Source organism: Silurus aristotelis (assembly GCF_946808225.1).
Source record: "Silurus aristotelis genome assembly, chromosome: 29".
NCBI lineage: Eukaryota > Metazoa > Chordata > Actinopteri > Siluriformes > Siluridae > Silurus > Silurus aristotelis.
In genome coordinates, this window is record NC_139602.1 from 5,210,669 (window position 1) to 5,230,249 (window position 19,581).

General features: G+C 37.6%; 2 protein-coding genes across 2 annotated transcripts in view; both read left to right on the forward strand.

Annotated features, from left to right (window-relative positions):
- Nucleotides 1–19,581, forward strand: part of LOC310722600 (uncharacterized protein) — a 1,041,764-nt gene that overhangs the window by 132,901 nt on the left and 889,282 nt on the right. The gene's annotated exons all lie outside the window — the stretch shown is intronic.
- Nucleotides 15,231–19,581, forward strand: part of lin28b (lin-28 homolog B (C. elegans)) — a 22,368-nt gene continuing 18,017 nt past the window's right edge. Inside the window, exons 1-2 of the mRNA XM_083534845.1 lie at nt 15,231–15,711; nt 16,421–16,599. Of these exons, the coding sequence (XP_083390971.1) occupies nt 15,702–15,711; nt 16,421–16,599 (189 nt within the window). The 5' untranslated portion in view covers nt 15,231–15,701. The remainder of the gene's footprint in view (nt 15,712–16,420; nt 16,600–19,581) is intronic.

Genomic DNA, 19,581 nt, shown 5'->3' on the forward strand with positions numbered 1-19,581 from the left:
AAAAATATTAATATTAGTGTTGTTGTAATACAATAAAAAAAAAATGTATTCTCTATTGATGATTTTAATATTTGAAAGCTTATTAAATGAACTAATTAAACGCATTGCCACGTCTTGTCACTGGATGGCGCACCTCACCCAGAGAAATGACCAAATGCACTCCTGCCGTGTTCAGCTATAACATGTAAAAGATGATCAGTATGGAGAAACCGCTCGTGACCTTGGACATGCCTCAGACTGTTGTTTCTGAGTTGAGCAGGTGATCTGCAGCATCAGCAGTGAACACAGCAGCACTTCTTTAATGAGTTCTTCACTCTACAGTTTCACTCGAAACCAATCAGAGTTCAGGTATATTCAATTGCTAAATCTTGTTAAAACACTGACTTTACAGACGAGGAACAAATGTACATTACAAATGCCAGCTAGTTACATTTCTGCCTTTATGTAGCTCAAGTATTAAAACAACAAATGTGCATTTCTTGCAGAAGTCTGCTTCAATGCAGTCTATACGCCTCGATGAGTTTCCATAGTAACACAATTTTTTTTTTTACATTTCTGTATTATGCCACACCATTTAATCTTCTATATAGCTATATATCTATCTCTATAAATATTCTCTCTCTCTCTCTCTCTCTCTCTCTCTCTCAACAAAACCCTGCAACTGTAATAAAACTTGATGATTCATCATCAGTTCCATCATCTCAATTCATCTCAATTCAGTTTTCTATTTCTATTGCGCGTTTCCCAATGGACATTGTCTCAAAGCAGCTTTACAACATGTAAGAATTATAGAATAAATTTTACTTACATTTAAACGTGTGTGTGTTTATCCCTGATGAACAAACCTGGGGCAACTCTGGCTAAGAAAAACTCCCTTAGATGGTAAGAGGAAGAAACCTTGAGAAGAACCAGACTCAAAAGAGAACTCATCTTCGTCTGGGTGTCACCAAGAGTGTGAGTATAAATCATAAAAACTTTACAAACACCGGAGTGTGTGATTATGAGTCTAATATCGATCCAACACCAAATCCTCCACGCCTGAGTCTGATGGAGAAACAGCATATGTAGAATGTTCTCCTACCCCATAAGATAAAAGATCTAAAGTTCAGTTCACACGCAGAAGCTTTAAATCCCATCAGATCAGCATGTTCTGAAATACTCAATCTGGCACCATCTTTTAGCAGTTTCCTCTCTGTTGTGTGCAGCTGTTCTTATTAAAGTGTTGAGAATATTCAGTAGTACTGCTTTACATGAACATGAACACCTAAAACCAGTAACTGCAGTTCTTCTAAAACACATTTCTCTTCCCTGCCTGCTTTTCTTACACGCTCCTCTTCTGTTTCACTGCCCTGATTAAATATTAATCATTGGAAAATTCCTTGATAAAAGAGAAGCGATGCTGCCACTGTCTCGGCTTGTGTGATTGTATAAGGAGGAACAAGGAACAGTTAAAAAAAAAAAAAAGGCCCTTTTTCTACACGGCTCTCAGTGGAATCTTTTCTATTTTTATATCTTATGAAGATACAAACCCCATGGCTGTTCACTGTTTCAGGTGAGTCCGACTTCTGACATTCGAAGACCTTCATTGAAGGCTTGGCATAAAACGAACCCAGAAAAACGAATCAATACGACCAGAAATAGACCTAGAGTTTGCTGGTTCCTTGGATTGTTCCATCAAAGCATCTCCCACAGCGTTCAGTCTTATAGACACCAAACATCTCTTTACAAACTCATTTTAAAAGTCCTCACTCCTGCTCTGTAGGTCCAATGCTTGTAGAGCCAATGCTCTTTGTGTTCAGATTCAATTTGATTCTAAAAGGTATCAGTGATATTTCACATCATATTTTATTTAAATCAAGTCCATTAGTGAACATCCAGGAGCTTGGAGTAAACTCCTCACCCAAAGCATTCATATTGTTTACACGCAAGAAAATTTTTTTATTTCACTTAACGATTGAAATGACTCCTGTTCTCATAGCCAGTAATCTGATTCTTATTACAGATATTAACTAAATATTTCCCACTTTTCCCTTTTTAACCAAAATTCAAGCAAATCGATGAAATGACCATTTTTTCCTGAAACTTGTGATAAAAAAGTGAAGTGAACTTAATGATGAACATTACTGTGCTTTCACACATATTCAAGTCACAGCAGCTGCTGGTGGTCTGGAGACTCAAAACACCAATACGATTTGATTTCTCAGATCCAATGAAGAACATCAGAAATCTTAATGTGGACTGATTGAATTTGAAGAGGCCGACATCTGATCAGACCTCAGCTTACTGTGTGAAATGGATGTTCTCCAGAAGTTTTCTCTGGTTCTTCAAGCTCCTCGTAACCTTTAGCAAAACACGGCAGAACGTGGACTAATGATGATAAATTATACTAAAATCCAAGGCAAATTCTCACCTCGTGTTTAGTTTTTCCAGACTGTGGATCCACCGTGACCCTGAACAGGATGAGAAACGTACTAAATATACGTACACGTAAATAACCCTCATGCCATGTATAATGTAAATAAAGTAGGAATGGAATTTTCTGATTTGATTTGAAGTTGATTAGATATGAAACATGTATGCAGGTTGATTTGTTTGTTGTTCCAGCTGTAATAATCAGGTAACACACTTTCACAAACGTGCTGCAGTTTCAGTACAGGTGACATTTCTGCACGGAAGTAACCTTCCTGCTTTCCGGCTGTTTCCATGGTTACAGACCATAACGACCTGCCATTTAGCGTTCACCTGCTAATGAGGACCTTAAAGCTTTTAGCTTCAGCGTTGAACAAAATGTCTATGAAACGCGAATTTTCACGACTTTCCGTTCAACAATAACGTGCAGGTGGACAACAAATAATAATTAATAATTGGTTACACGTGCAATAACTTTTATAACTATTATTATAGTCTGATCTTTCAGGCCATGTTTTATTATTTTTTTTATTTTTATACTGATGCTACAAATTTCATTTCAATCTGCTTCACATTTATTTCTATTAATGTATGTATATAATCTATATATATATATATATATATATATATATATATATATATATATATATATATATATATATATATATACATACTTTAATATGTATTTTTTATTTTTATTTTTACTTTAATCTTTACTTGATCTTTACTTTTACTGTAAGCAACTGCAACCAAACAATTTCCTCATGGGATCAATAAAGTATTTTGATTTTAGATGGTTTACCCCTGCGTTCCCTTCCTACTTCCGCTTTCGTCACAACCGCGACGTCGTGGCCCCGCATTGTACCGTCAATAAAAACAAAACATCAAAGCAGGAGCCGACCCGCGGTAACTATGGCAACTTTTACAATTTTCTTTTTTTAAATCATCGCATGCGACATTTTGTGCGATAAAACCTTCCAGCGCAAAATGTCTTAAACTCCCTACATAATTACAAATCTTTAATTATTAACTCAAAACATTTATGTGTAAGACTCTGTTAAAAATCATTTCATACAATCAGACTGTTTTCATCTGTCCATTAATTCAGTTCACTTTTAATACGCATAGAAAAATAAATATGTCAATAATAATTTTAGAAATAATTAAATATTAAACGTTGATTAAATCTTTCAGAATAATACCATGTAGTTTGGAGAGAAAATCGTTGGAATATAAATAAATATATATAATTTCATCATTCGAAAATAATATTATGGATTTTAATATTCCAAATAAAATACTGCTGTACGATATAAAGTTAAAATCTGACTATAATAAACTTCTTTATAAAAAGAAATCAGGAGCTGATTCAGAAAAAAAAAAGACAAAACGTAAAATGTTCACAAGAAACTTCACAAAAATCTAAAAATCCATATTTAATCCTCACCTGATCACAGAAACAGTGAATCATCTGGAGGTTGAAGAGAAACCCTGAGAGATGAACACTTACATCTTCATCTGGAATTAAAACCGGGGGGGGGAATCAAACCAGAAACCAAACCTGTAAGAAGATAAAGAAAGGAAGAGAAGGAGGAAGGAGGAACGGAAGCAGTGTTGGGTGGGTGTTTGTGGGATTCTTCAGCTCCTGGGTGGGGGGGTGAAATTTGCCTCAGGGTTCTTGAGCAAGTCAGAAACCTCTTTCTGTTTCTTTTCCCCACACACCACGTGTTCACAAACCAAATACACACCAGTCTGAGTGAATCCGACTCTGAATCTAGGGTTAGGGCTAGAATCTGAATTAATGATTTATAACCACACGGTGGGGGGGTTGGGGGGGTGGGGGACCGGACGCGTTTAACATGAAGCTGAAGCGCTCAAAGAAACTTCTTCAGTCCAGAAACCACAAACTGACCACCTTCATTTACACCCACATCAAACCAGTACATGCGTTTTTTTTAGGACTAAATCTCAGGGGTTGATTAGAAATCTGGAGTTAATAAAAATCACAACATTAAAATCGCATTTAAGAAACTGCTGGAAAAAATCTTCACAAAAATGTAGAGAAATGAAGTGTTTCAGGAGAAATCATCTAACAGAGAAACACAGCTAAAGAACAACAACTCAGTGTTGCTCAATTTAACTACAATTTAATTCTAACTATAAATCTTACAAATGTTCACCGAAAACATACGATTTATAACAATAATTTAATCAGAATAAAATAAATTCATTTTAAATGTAAAACTAAATCCAATTCTTTGAGTGAAGACATGTTAGGATTTATATTTTAATCATCATGAATTGAAAAAGTTTATCTCTTGTTAAACTGAGAAACACAGTTTATTTGTTTTATTTTCCTGTGTGTTTAAAGAAAGAGAGAGAGAGAGAGAGAGAGAGAGAGAGAGGGAGAGAGAGAGAGAGAGAGAGAGAGAGAAGGAAAATCTGACATATTATTATATTATTATTCACTTTACTTAATAATATCACAAGAACAAGAGATGAAATTCTTCATTTTATTCAATTTAATTGTTATTAAAGTTGAATGTGGATTAAATATCTGGTTCTTTGTTACAGAATGATTTATTTAATAAACACACACACATCTGATTTAACTTTGTATATGTTGTTATATGATTGTGTAATCTTTTATAGATATTTACAACTATAAACTACATTAACACATATTGCTGTATATTTTTCTGTTTTATATCAAAACTAATTCGGACTTAAACTGTTCTTAATGTCCAATAATTTATCTATTTGTTATATTTATTTTAATTTCTTTAATAAAACAATTCTATTCGGCTTTAATTCCGACATGTGGCAACAAAATGCGATTTCAAAGTTTAGAAAATATATTTTCTCCAACACACACACACACACACACACACACACACACACACACACACACACACACACACACACACACACACACACACACACACACACACACACACACACACACACTGCTAGGTGAATTCACGAGCCTTTACAGTGGAAGTCTAAAAATAGAACGCCACGTATGGTAACTATGGCGACGTACGTCCGCATAGGCGTCGTGACGTAAACCCGGAAGTGGTGGAAGTGTAAAGGAGCTGATCGGGTTTTTTTCTGTGTTTCTGTGGATGCGGTTTTCGCACCAGACACAAGTCACTAATTTATTAAACATACTACTATCACAAAACACACACACTTTACTATCACACAATACACTCTTCAAACAGTACACACCATTAGAACACACACACACTCCACCACACACCGTTAGAACACACTTTCCACCACATACCATTAGAACACACACACTCTCCACCACATACCATTAGAACACACACACACACTCCACCACACACCGTTAGAACACACACAGACACCACCACACACCGTTAGAACACACACACACCACCACACACCGTTAGAACACACACACACACACACACACACACACACACACACACACCATTAGAACACACACTCTCCACCACACACCATTAAAACACACACTCTCCATCACACTCTATTAAAACACACACTCTCCATCACATTGTTAGAACACACACTCTCCATCACACTGTTAGAACACACACTCTCCATCACACCGTTAGAACACACACACTCCATCACACCGTTAGAACACACACACTCCATCACACCGTTAGAACACACACTCTCCATCACACTGTTAGAACACACACTCTCCATCACACCGTTAAAACACACACTCTCCATCACACCGTTAAAACACACACTCTCCATCACACTGTTAGAACACACACTCTCCATCTCACTCCGTTAGAACACACACTCTTTGAACACACACTCTCCATCACACACCGTTAGAACACACACTCTACATCACACTCTGTTAAAACACACTACATCACACACCGTTAGAACACACTCTACATCACACACCGTTAGAACACACACTCTCCATCACACACCGTTAGAACACACACTCTCCATCACACACCGTTAGAACACACACTCTCCATCACACTCCCTTAAAACACACACTCTCCATCACACACCGTTAAAACACACACTTTTCATCACACACTCTTTGAACACACACTCTCCATCACACACAATTAGAACACACACTCTCCCATCACACACCGTTAGAACACACACTCTCCATCACACACCGTTAGAACACACACTCTCCATCACACCGTTAGAACACACACTCTCCATCACACCGTTAGAACACACACTCTCCATCACACACCATTAAAACACACACACTCTCCATCACACACCGTTAAAACACACACTCTCCATCACACACACCGTTAAAACACACACTCTCCATCACACACACCGTTAGAACACACACTCTTCATCACACACACCGTTAGAACACATACTCTTCATCACACACACCGTTAGAACACACACTCTTCATCACACACCGTTAAAACACACACTCTCCATCACACACCGTTAGAACACACACTCTCCATCACACACCATTGGAACACACACTCTCCATCACACACCATTGGAACACACACTCTCCATCACACACCATTAAAACACACACACTCTCCATCACACACCGTTAAAACACACACTCTCCATCACACACACCGTTAAAACACACACTCTCCATCACACACACCGTTAGAACACACACTCTTCATCACACACACCGTTAGAACACACACTCTTCTTCACACACCGTTAGAACACACACTCTCCATCACACACCATTGGAACACACACTCTTTATCACACACCATTAAAACACACACTCTCCATCACACACCGTTAAAACACACACTCTCCATTACACCGTTAGAACACACACTCTCCTTCACACACCATTGGAACACACACTCTCTATCACACACCGTTAGAACACACACTCTCCATCACACACCATTAAAACACACACTCTCCATCACACTGTTAGAGCACACACTCTCCCATCACACACTGCTAGAACACACACTCTCCATCACATACCATTGGAACACACACTCTCCGATCACACACCGTTAGAACACACACTCTCCATCACACACCGTTAGAACACACACTCTCCATCACACACCGTTAGAACACACACTCTCCATCACACTCTGTTAAAACACACACAGCACACACTACATCACACAGCACACACTCCATTACACAGCACACACTCCACCACACAGCACACACTCCACCACACAGCACACACTCCGCCACACAGCACACACTCCACCACACAACATACACTCAGCCACACAGCACAGACTTCCCCACACAGCACACACTCCGCCACACAGCACACACTCCACCAAGTCAAGTCAAGTCAAGTCAAGTTTATTTGTATAGCGCTTTTCACAACAGACATTGTCTCAAAGCAGCTTTACAGAAAACAACAGTGAAGGTGAATGGTGTGCGTTTGTCCCTGATGAGCAGCCGTGGCGACAGTGGCAAGGAAAAACTCCCTTAGATGATATGAGGAAGAAACCTTGAGAGGAACCAGACTCAAAGGGGAACCCATCCTCATATGGGTGACATCAAAAGTTTGGTCATAAATCTTTCAACAATACAGAACAATTTGTGATCATCATAGATCCAGCATCAGCTTCTCCATGCCAGGGCCTTTAAACACTCGGCATCTACTTCTCCATGATCATCCATAGGTCCATAATCTTCACGAGGTGGGACGTGACTGGAGCTGGCCAAACCTCAGGAAGCCTCGGGATGGGGAGAGAAAGAGAAGCAGTGGAGAGGAATTAGCGTAGCTGCTGTTCATGATATTAACAGCACAAGTTGATAATGTGCATGTGATCAGATGTTCTGGAGCACAAGGTTGTGATGTGATGTGTGTGATGTGTGTTATGTGTAGGCTTTGCTAAAAAGATATGTTTTTAATCTGCACTTAAACTGGGAGAGTGTATCTGAACCCCGAACACTGTCAGGAAGACTATTCCAGAGTTTAGGAGCTAAATGTGAAAATGCTCTACCGCCTTTAGTGGACTTTGCTATTCTAGGAACTACTAGAAGCCCAGAGTTTTGAGATCTCAGGGAGCGTGACGGATTGTAGCGTGTTAAGAGACTGGATAGATACATGGGAGCCAAACCATTTAGTGCTTTATAAGTGAGTAGCAGTAGTTTGTAGTCTATTCGAAACTTAATAGGAAGCCAATGTAGGGACGATAAGATTGGGGTTATATGATCGTATTTTCTTGACCTAGTAAGAACTCTTGCTGCGGCATTCTGAACTAACTGAAGCTTGTTTATTAATGATGCAGGACATCCACCTAGTAATGCATTACAGTAGTCTATTCTAGAGGTCATAAACGCATGGACGAGCTTCTCTGCATCAGATATAGATAACATATTTCTTAGCTTAGAAATATTTCTAAGGTGAAAGAAGGCTGTTTTTGTAACTTGATTGATGTGATTTTTAAAAGATAAGTTGCTGTCTAAAATAACTCCCAGGTCTTTTACCGTTGAACTAGTAGTTACAGAACAACCGTCTAAATGCAGGCTGAGATGCTGGAGCTTCTGTGTACTATTTTTTGGGCCGATGAGCAAAATCTCCGTTTTATCAGGATTTAATAGCAGAAAGTTACACCACACAGCACACACTCCATCACACAGCACACACTCCACCACACAGCACACACTCCACCACACAGCACACACTCCGCCACACAGCACACACTCCACCACACAACATACACTCCGCCACACAGCACAGACTTCCCCACACAGCACACACTCCGCCACACAGCACACACTCCACCACACAGCACACACTCCATCACACAGCACACACTCCACCACACAGCACACACTCCACCACACAGCACACACTCCGCCACACAGCACACACTCCACCACACAACATACACTTCGCCACACAGCACAGACTTCCCCACACAGCACACACTCCGCCACACAGCACACACTCCCCCACACAGCACACACTCCATCACACAGCACACACTCCACCACACAGCACACACTCCACCACACAGCACACACTCCGCCACACAGCACACACTCCACCACACAACATACACTCTGCCACACAGCACAGACTTCCCCACACAGCACACACTCCGCCACACAGCACACACTCCGCCACACAGCACACACTCCACCACACAGCACACACTCCATCACACAGCACACACTCCACCACACAGCACACACTCCACCACACAGCACACACTCCGCCACACAGCACACACTCCACCACACAACATACACTCCGCCACACAGCACAGACTTCCCCACACAGCACACACTCCGCCACACAGCACACACTCCACCACACAGCACACACTCCATCACACAGCACACACTCCATCACACAGCACACACTCCACCACACAACACACACTTCACCACACAACATACACTCCACCACACAGCACACACTCCATAACACAGCACACACTCCACCACACAAAACAAACTTCACCACACAAAACACACTTCACCACACAACATACACTCCATTACACAGCACACACTCCACCACACAGCACACACTCCATCACACAGCACACACTCCACCACACAACACACACTTCACCACACAACATACACTACATCACACACTCCACCACACAACACACACTTCACCACACAACATACACTACATCACACAGCACACACTCCACCACACAACACACACTTCACCACACAACATACACTACATTACACAGCACACACTCCATTACACAACACACACTCCACCACACAGCACACAATCCATTATACAGCACACACTCCATTACACATCAGTGACTAAGGACTACTGTAACATCTGTAACATATAAGGAATTAACCCGTGGTGGTTCTCATCACCAGTAAAGACTTCTCTGCTGATCAAAATCACTGACTTACGTTTTAATATTTTTTTGCCTATGAACATGTATTAAATGATTGCAATAGTGTATTCTTTTCATTTCATTGCATTTCTCTTGTGTGCAATGCCACCAATTTAATTTGTTCGTTTGAGTTTTTATCCAATCAGCCGTGAGGCCAGCAGAAATGAAGAGTGCAGAAACTTTATAGCCTCAAAACCATATTGCTTGAATGTTGTTGTTTTAGCCAGTCAGACTGTGACTTGCATAGTCTGAGACCATCTAGCTGGTGACCAGTCACATCAGCAGTTTCATGACCTGACTGGATGGTAAGAGACTTCGTCTGTAGCAAACAAGCTCAAATATATTCTTTATAACTGTTTTTTCCTACAATGGCTGACAGAGGAGGAGAAATCAATTTGGTCGCAGATACAATTTTATTTAAGATTACAAGGACATTTACAAGACTGACTTTTCAAGAAAAGCCAGACATTGTGAGGAAAGATCGGCCAAAGCAGTTAAAAACAGCTGTTAAGCTTTTTTTATTAACCGTTTATACTCTTTTTTTTTCCTGTACAATTTGCACAAAAAAATTATTACGTTTTCCTTCATTTCTAATTCCTAGAAAAACCGTAATATATGTAAAAATGCATTTTTATCATTGAAAATGCAGGGAAAACCCAGGTTACTTTTATAAGGTTAATCTCAAAGCTTCTGCTAGAGATGTATGCGGGGGGTGAAGTTGTGGCTGCAGTGAAACGAGACTTGTTGAATTTTGCTCATTGGGTTTCTTGCTTTAATAATGACTTTTAATCTCACTGTATGAGATTCCTGTCTGTGATGCAGCGCTCTGCTGTACTGCGTTTCTCTATAATACTGATGTCTATAGCTGTGGCAGCATAATGGTGGTATTAAGAGGTGAATTGGTTCAGGTAGGACGCCCACTGAAGGTCTGAGAGTGAAATGCATGAATAAATCAATAAAAGAAATAGCATCTGAGCTTTAAATCCAATTATAGACTTGTGTGGACATCCATATAATTAATGTATAATTAATTATAAAAACATAAGACTACAGAAGCACAGTTTAATATTTGTAAAAGAAATACATGTAGAAAAAATTTAAGAAAAAATACAGTTTTAGTAATAGATCTCATTTAAATATAGATTCTATTAACTACTAATAATAACTGAAAACAAATGTATTATATTATTTCTTTATTTAAGGAAAACAATTATAATAATTATAATTTTGCAAATTCATAATTTGCCATTATTTTAGACATAATAAAAATTTAGTTAAACTTATTATTTAGTACACAATTATAGTATAGTCTGTGGGTTTTGTACAAATCATTAAGAAATACAATACTATGCAAAAAGACATATGGAAAAAAATGTTTTAGAGAAAAGATGTCTAAAAATATTATGATAAACAATTCTCTCTCTCTCTCTCTCTCTCTCTCTCTCTCTCTCTCTCTCTCTCTCTCTCTCTCTCTATATATATATATATATATATATATATATATATATATATATATATATAAAGTCATAGAGAGCAGAGGCATTTATATACTTTAAATTAATTAAATTTATTTAATTAGATTTATGCTAGACCATTTTCATTAATAATTCCATCGCAAAATACATAGAATCAGATTTTTAAATAAACAAATACCCATATGTTTCGTTACATAGCTAGATAGATACATAGATACATAAATACATATTCTGTACTGTATAGGTTGGATGTATTTTCTCTTTGGACCTTTTGTATTAGTTTCTAAAGATCCACTACATTCGAATACACATGACAGAATATAAAAACTACCCTAGAAATTGAGATGATAAAGCATAGCATTTAACATTTAACCATATGATGTTAATATAAATATATACTATCAAATCTAAAATATATTAGTGAATATTGGAATAAATCTTCAAAAAGAGAAATTTTACATTTTCAAAAATCTTTGGAAACAAATAATTGTTACAGTAAATGATCAATTTGATAAATTATATTTATGATGATTCTTAATCAAATTTTGTTTTTAAAAGATAAAAACAATTGTTTAACATGAAAATATAAAATTAAAAAAAGTAAACATTTTTAAACATTTGTAAACAATTGTAACAATCGAATCAGAGTTTGTAAATGTTATAAAAATCATGAATACCTGCATTACAGGTGTAACACACCATAATTATCATAACACTGAAATCATAATATTGACATTACAGGTGGATTTTCATCTTACTGATTCCTACCCACTATATAAAACTTAGCCTAAATAAATATATAATATATAAACTAACTTCTCTTTTATTACGGTCCTATTAAGTTATTTCTTCTCCACTCATTCTAAAATGTTCAGTACTATCCTTCATGAAGTTTGATATTTAACTTGGCTGAATGTTTTAATTCAGTTTACATTTATTATCATCATACAGATTTTTATACAACAAACATTTTTAGTACAATTTTTATTATGTATATTTATTTAATGAATTCTGCATTACCAAGTCAGTAAAAAAACATTTAACATTTCCAAACATTGCAGTGCCTGTATCCTGTAAAATTTACAACCTATTCCAATTTTCACAATATTTTAAGACAATTTTCCTACAAAAAGAAATATTGAAGGGTCCTTAGTTTTTTTTTTAAATCGATAATAAGATTTTATATAAATGGAATAAACTCTTTAAAAAGTTACAAATAAAATGTGTCTTTAAAAAGTCAACCGAAACATAGTTTGAGAAACCAGGAGAAACGTTTTGCCTTTTGTGACTTTAGATACAAAGTTAGTATGTGATTTATGGAACAAAGTAAACTTCAGGCAAATGTATTAATTTAACAATTAAAAGAGAAATGCTACATTTTTTAATAAAACCCAATCCTTTTTTTTTTTTTTTTTTTTTTTTTTTGCAATTTTTTAACATATTGCATTGTGCACATGGTTAGAAGAACAGTTTCTTACAGATTTTCAGATGATAAACATAAAATAGATTTGGAAATAGATTTAGGGTCTATGTGCCACAGAGTAATTTTAAGTATCAGACAAAACACTATACACTCTCGTATGTACAGGTACAAGACTGTGGTACATGTTTCTTCTTAAAGCTGTGGTACTATCTAGTATATTGCTTTGCATTTTAGTGTCTAAGGTTGACCTGAATTTTTTGTGTTTAGGGTTTATCTAAATTTTGCATTTCTAGTGTCTAAGGAGTGACTATGTTTAGCTTCAAATGGTTTTCAGAGTCATTAAAGGCACATTTAATATTCCACCTCACCGCATTAAATAATACTTCTCACAGTTTAGCAGGCATCGAAATGTTTAAGTTCCATAAAAACTCATTAATCCTTACAGCTTATATCTATCAGCAAGAGCTTCAGAAACAATAATACACAAGATTTTGGAGGAAAAGAACAACAATGTAAATACAAAATACATTGTACTTACTACTGAAACACTTAAACTAACACTTTCCAATTTTGCTTTGTTAAACAAAAAAATGTCAAATTTTTGAGTTGTAGTCTGTTTATCTTAAGTATGTAATCTAGCGTACCAGAGTAGATTTATTTATTGTTAGAGATCTCATAATCTAAAAAATAAAAAATTCCCACAATGTACTTTTCCTTCTTACTGATGTATCTTCAGTATTTATTGTTACACTGGACATCAGTGGATATTAAGGAGCAGTTTGTTGTAGATTTTGAATATACGTGTGCATTTAAAACTATTATAAGTTACAGACTAGACCATAAAATTTTACTACAGTTAAATTAAGATGCATCAGTGACTGTATTTATATGTTGGGTACAAATTTGTGCACTCAGAGAAATATTCCACTTACACCAGAAGCCTTTTCAGTGAAGGATGGATGTGACTGGGACGAGGATATTATTTGACGCAGACGATGGCAACCGAAACCTCAAGTGACCCGAGCTGCGACACCCCCGACCACTGGACACGAGCATGCACCCAACATCTACACAACTTTCACACGGTGGTCGGACTGGGACACGCCTACTGCGTCTGGGGGGCGGGGTAGTGACATTCCTGAGTTAGAGTGAGGGGGTAGATCCTGATGGAAGGTGGGGGTAGTTGTTGATTCACTTTTCCAAAGTGGTTTCAAACCCCTTCTGAGTCAAACAAGAAGAAGACGAAGAAGAAGGCAAACAGTTTGTGAAATATGTGCTGATATTTCATAATATGGTGAAAAACATGTTTTTCATGAGCAAGCAAAAAAAATACAAATCCACTGACAGCATAGAACAAAAACAGGAAATTATTTAAATGTTCAAAGGAGCCTTTTCAGAAAAATGTGATACCATCCAGGATATGTTCATTTTGTACCTTTAGTATGTGGCCTGTAAGTAATTGTAGTTGAAAGATAGATATGTAAAATAGTCTTTAATATCCTTAAATATTTGTTCTTTCTTAAATTCATTTTTTTTAGATTATGATAATAAATATATATTCTTTGGTCTAGATTATTTCCTTTATATTCTTTAGTATTTATTTCCATGCTGATGCATGACCAATTTTTTTTTTTTTTTTTTAAAAGCTTTTTATATATATTTTTGTAATAAAGCAATGTTTAAACAAATGATAAAGCTGCATGCTGTCTGTCTCACTTTATTCATCTTATAGGCTGGTAAATGTTACAAGCTACCCATTTCGATGAGGAAGATTATGTGAAGGTGTGTTTAGTAACTCGCTCTGAGATGTGATTAATAGTGATTCTAGACTGCACTGATGCTGTTTTAGAGTTTTATCTATAAAGAATGTATTAACCATGAAAATGATGTGTGTTTAGCTTTGGGTCGTGGGCAGTTGTTGAATGCATTGAATGATCAGATTCGCAAACTCGAGATAAAAATGATATTTTATATCCTGTATTGACTACAATAGAAAATGTGTGAAAAAAAATAACAATTGCACAAAATTCGGGAGAAATTAAAGCGCGTTCTACCGTAATGCACAGTACGGTACACACACACACACACACACACACACACACACACACACACACACACACACCGCAGGTACTAAACCCATTTAGTACGGTAGTGTGTGTCTTTTTTGGTGATTTGGACTGAACTCAAGTCACGTGCTCCAGGACAGGAGCCAATCAGGAGCCAGCTAACGAGAAAGAAACAGTGAGAGAAAGAGAGAGAGAGAAGGAGGAGGTCACAAAAGAGAGAGAGAGTAGGAGAGAGAGAGAGAGAGAGAGAGAGAGAGACGTGAGCAAAACATCAAAAGAGGCGAAGCACGCTGTACCATGCGAGCTCGCGCTCGAAAATCCCAATGTCGGATCCACGGTGACGCGCATCATCTTCATCACCACCACCACCATCATCATCACCAACATTATCACCATCGATCGCCCCGTTTTGCGAAGGAAACGTGTTTTTTTTTTCCACCGGAGGAACTTCGCAGGAACACGGAGGTTCCGCGCGCGGGGAAACATGGCCGAAGGTTTTTACCCCGATTTTGTTTCCTCCTCTTCTTCTCTTTCTTCTTCTTCCTCTTAGAATAATAATAATGAACAAAAATGCAATTGTTCACCATTTCACTTTCATTTCGCTCTCTCGGGACGGAGCACCGGGTCTCGGTAGTTTCACTCAGTTGTTTTGTGCACGCGCGGGTTTGTTTACGCCGCGCGATCGCACGCGCGATTAGGGGGGGGGGAAGCGGTTCCCTTTTTTTCTTTCTTTTTCTTCGCCCTAGAAATAAGATGCTTAAAGGTGAGGGGTCATTAAGGGGGGGGGGGGGGTATCGTGTCGCACGCGCACCTGACCGTCACACACACACACACACACACACACACACAATACAAAATAAAAAAGAGGGGGAGAAAACGTGCTCGGGATTTACGGTACGCACGTGGAAGTCGTGTAAAGTTAGTTGTTGTGGAATTGAGCGATCGCATCAGCAGGGGGTTCATACAGCCGTGTTCCTCACATGCAGCTGAGCTCCTGCGTGATGGTGGTTCCCCGGTGGTGCACACACATGATTAGATGTGATGTATCTCAACACACACCTTGTTCGGAGGAAAATGGGAATTTCCATGTTTCGCCCACACACGTTGTGTGTGTGTCTGATGAAAACTCCATGTTGATGAAAACTCCATGTTGCTGCAGGTCTACATCACTAAGCAGTGTGTTTGCTCTGTTTGACCCTGTAGGGAGGCCCGGCGGAGAAATCGCCAAGTGCCCGGGGCAGGAGGAGCGGAGCCCGGGGCAGGTCCTGGCTGGATCGGGCTACTGCAAATGGTTCAATGTGCGCATGGGATTTGGATTTATATCGATGACCCACAGCGAGGGGCGTTCAGTGGACCCTCCATTAGACGTCTTTGTTCACCAGGTGAGTCCACCAGAGCTCTTCTGATCATCTCTCAGGTGTTAAAACCACTGCTAACAGACAGGAGGCTTCTCAGTGCAGGGTGTCGCTCATTGGTTTTGCTTATGGTGACCCTCAACCACCAAATATTCTAGGGTTTAAAGTTCTTGTACAGAATCTTGTGATTAAGGATGTGTGTGTGTGTGTGTGTGTGTGTGTGATGTGAGGATGTAATTGCTCTTTATTAGCACTAATGCTTGGTGTGGAAACGCTGTTTTCTGAATCCTAGCTGTAGATGTTCGGTTGCAGAAATACACGGATGAGGGTGAGGGCTGCTAAAATGTCGGCTTTTACCTCACTGGCGGTTTTTTTTCAGCAGCTCTTTGTTGGGTGGTGGTGGTGGTGGGCTTTTGCTAGCTTTCATGGCTTTTTGGTGTCCAGCGTTGAGCCAGATGTCGTCATGTGCTGCAGTATTTACACCCGATGCTAGCAGCTTGAAGCACTAGGTTTTTTCTCACTCTGGTTCGGGTTTCAGAGGTTCGTGCTGACGGATTGAAAGCGGATCTGATCCGGGTTCACACCTGCGCTGCGGATTGAAATCGGCTCGATGTTACTACGTCATAACGAGGGGGTTATATTTTGAAATTGAGACCGTTACCGCGCGCGCGAGCTGGCGGCTTCAGAGGCGTTTCACCGGATGGTGAATCCGTTTGAGCTTCACTTCACCTTCACCTCCAAAACACTGGACTTTGGCTTTATTAATTGTATTTAAGCAGCTATAACGTTATATTTTAGCACGATTCGTTTCGACATTGGAGGGTCAGTGACGTGTCCCTAAAGCTAGTCTGCATCTTCAGCTATGTGTGTCCTTCTAAACCACCAGCTACTATGAGATACACACTAACCTGCTGTATTAAACACTAAATATATATTTTTGGGGGTGTTTTTTCAGTATTTTGTATTTATCAGTTTAATAAAATGCTCTCACATTTTTATGATTATTTATGATATTTACATTATAACTGTTTATTTCGGTCTGTTATTAACTCCATCAATCTGGATGATATCTGGTTCTGATGATATGGTTGATTATTGGTAAATGTGCAGCATGTTCTCTGTAAACATCTGCTGAATTTGTTGATTAATTTAGCTGTTTTTGTTTTAGTTTTGTTTTTCATTGGTGCGAGAGACAGTTCACTAATGTATTACTTGATAAAAACATCAGTAATCTGAAAAACTAAAAAAAAAACAATTCATGCTTTTCTATAAGTAATAAAAAAATGCAGAAAACTCACACAAAATTATTGCTTGAATATTAGTTATTTAAAAAAAATCCACAAGAACTAGTTCATTCACATCACACCAAAACTATTACATCACATCACGAAACCTTTTTTAACTATTAGTCATCTAAAAACATTAATACCTAGTGTTTAACTATTAACAATTAAAAATAATAACCAAATAAACATAAAGAAACTAACTTTTAACTAGTAGTAATTTTGAAAAAAAAATCATTAAAAAGAAACAAATACAAACTAATGTTTAACTATTAAAATTTAAAAACATCGAAGGAAATGTGTGTTTAACTATTAGCAATCACAGAAAAATCACTTAAAACATTTAAAAAAACTATTTTTGAGTATCAGTCATAAAAAAAAAAAAAACAATCACAAAAACATCACAGTGATTTGTTTCATTGTGGCTTTTAACATTTGATATTTTCAGTGTATCTGTGTTTGAGACTTTAATAATATATAATAGCAGTGTGAAAGCTAGTCCTGCACTCTAGTAGTGTTTTATTAGCAACGTTCCAACTTTGTGATGAGTTGATCTGATTTACTTAAATTATAACGCAAATTTGTGGTGAAGATTCCTTTTACAATCATCTTGGAATTCGGAGGTTATGTACATGTTCAGTTTCAGGATGATACAGACTGGAGTATTTAGATTACATTATTAAAACCTTTTTTTTTAACCCTTTTTTTTTTTTTACACACATTTCAGATGCATCATCTTATTTTAGATCAATGTTCTGTCACCTTCAGGTTGTGTGTGTTGGTCTGATTTCTTTAACATAAAGCAATGCTAAATTAATTAATTAATTAATTAATTGATCATTAATAATAGTGATCATGTGATCCACAATTTTTGCAGCTTATTTAGTTTAGCACATTGCATAAGATATGTAAATTAAATAAGATTGGAAATACTGATTTAGAAGGAAAAATTGGTTTGCATTTAAGAAGTATATGCATATGTTATACAAACACACACACACACACACACACACACACACACACACACACACACACACACACACACATTTACATACACACAAGATATAATAGAAATGTGATTAAAGCAAGTTTGCATCTTTAAGGCTTAATTTGACTTTCTACACTCGAGTGGCTTTAAGATTTGATTTTCTATTATATATAAACATGATCATTGCTCATGTTGCACATGCTGTCTGATTGATGATGATAAGTAATACAGCTCCAAAAGCTACCACACACACACACACACACACACACACACACACACACATACACACAGGAATTGTCCTTAATGGAGGTGTGTGTGCATGTGGGAGTGACTGAAGGGTATAGAAGAGCAATGGTTACATAAGCATGGCAGTGTGTATCCTGCCGATTGCATTAAATCCGTACACATGTACAGATATTAAAATACTTCAATAATTACAAGCCATGTTCCTCAAACCTTCACGGAACTCTTAATGGGATTATGCTTTTTCACATGTAGTTTAATAATCCGTTAATAATCCAATTTACAGGTCGGAATGGAAACATTCATGTGTTAGGGGTGGGCTGTGACAATCACGCTTTTCAATCACTGGATTACGATGGATGGGTTTACTAAGAAATATCCAGTGTTTTATTCATCGTTTAGAAAATAACAAAGGAAAAATAAACATAATTTTATATACATAATATTTTTTTAAGATTTACTACAAATTTTAATTTCACCAAAAAATTCTGAACA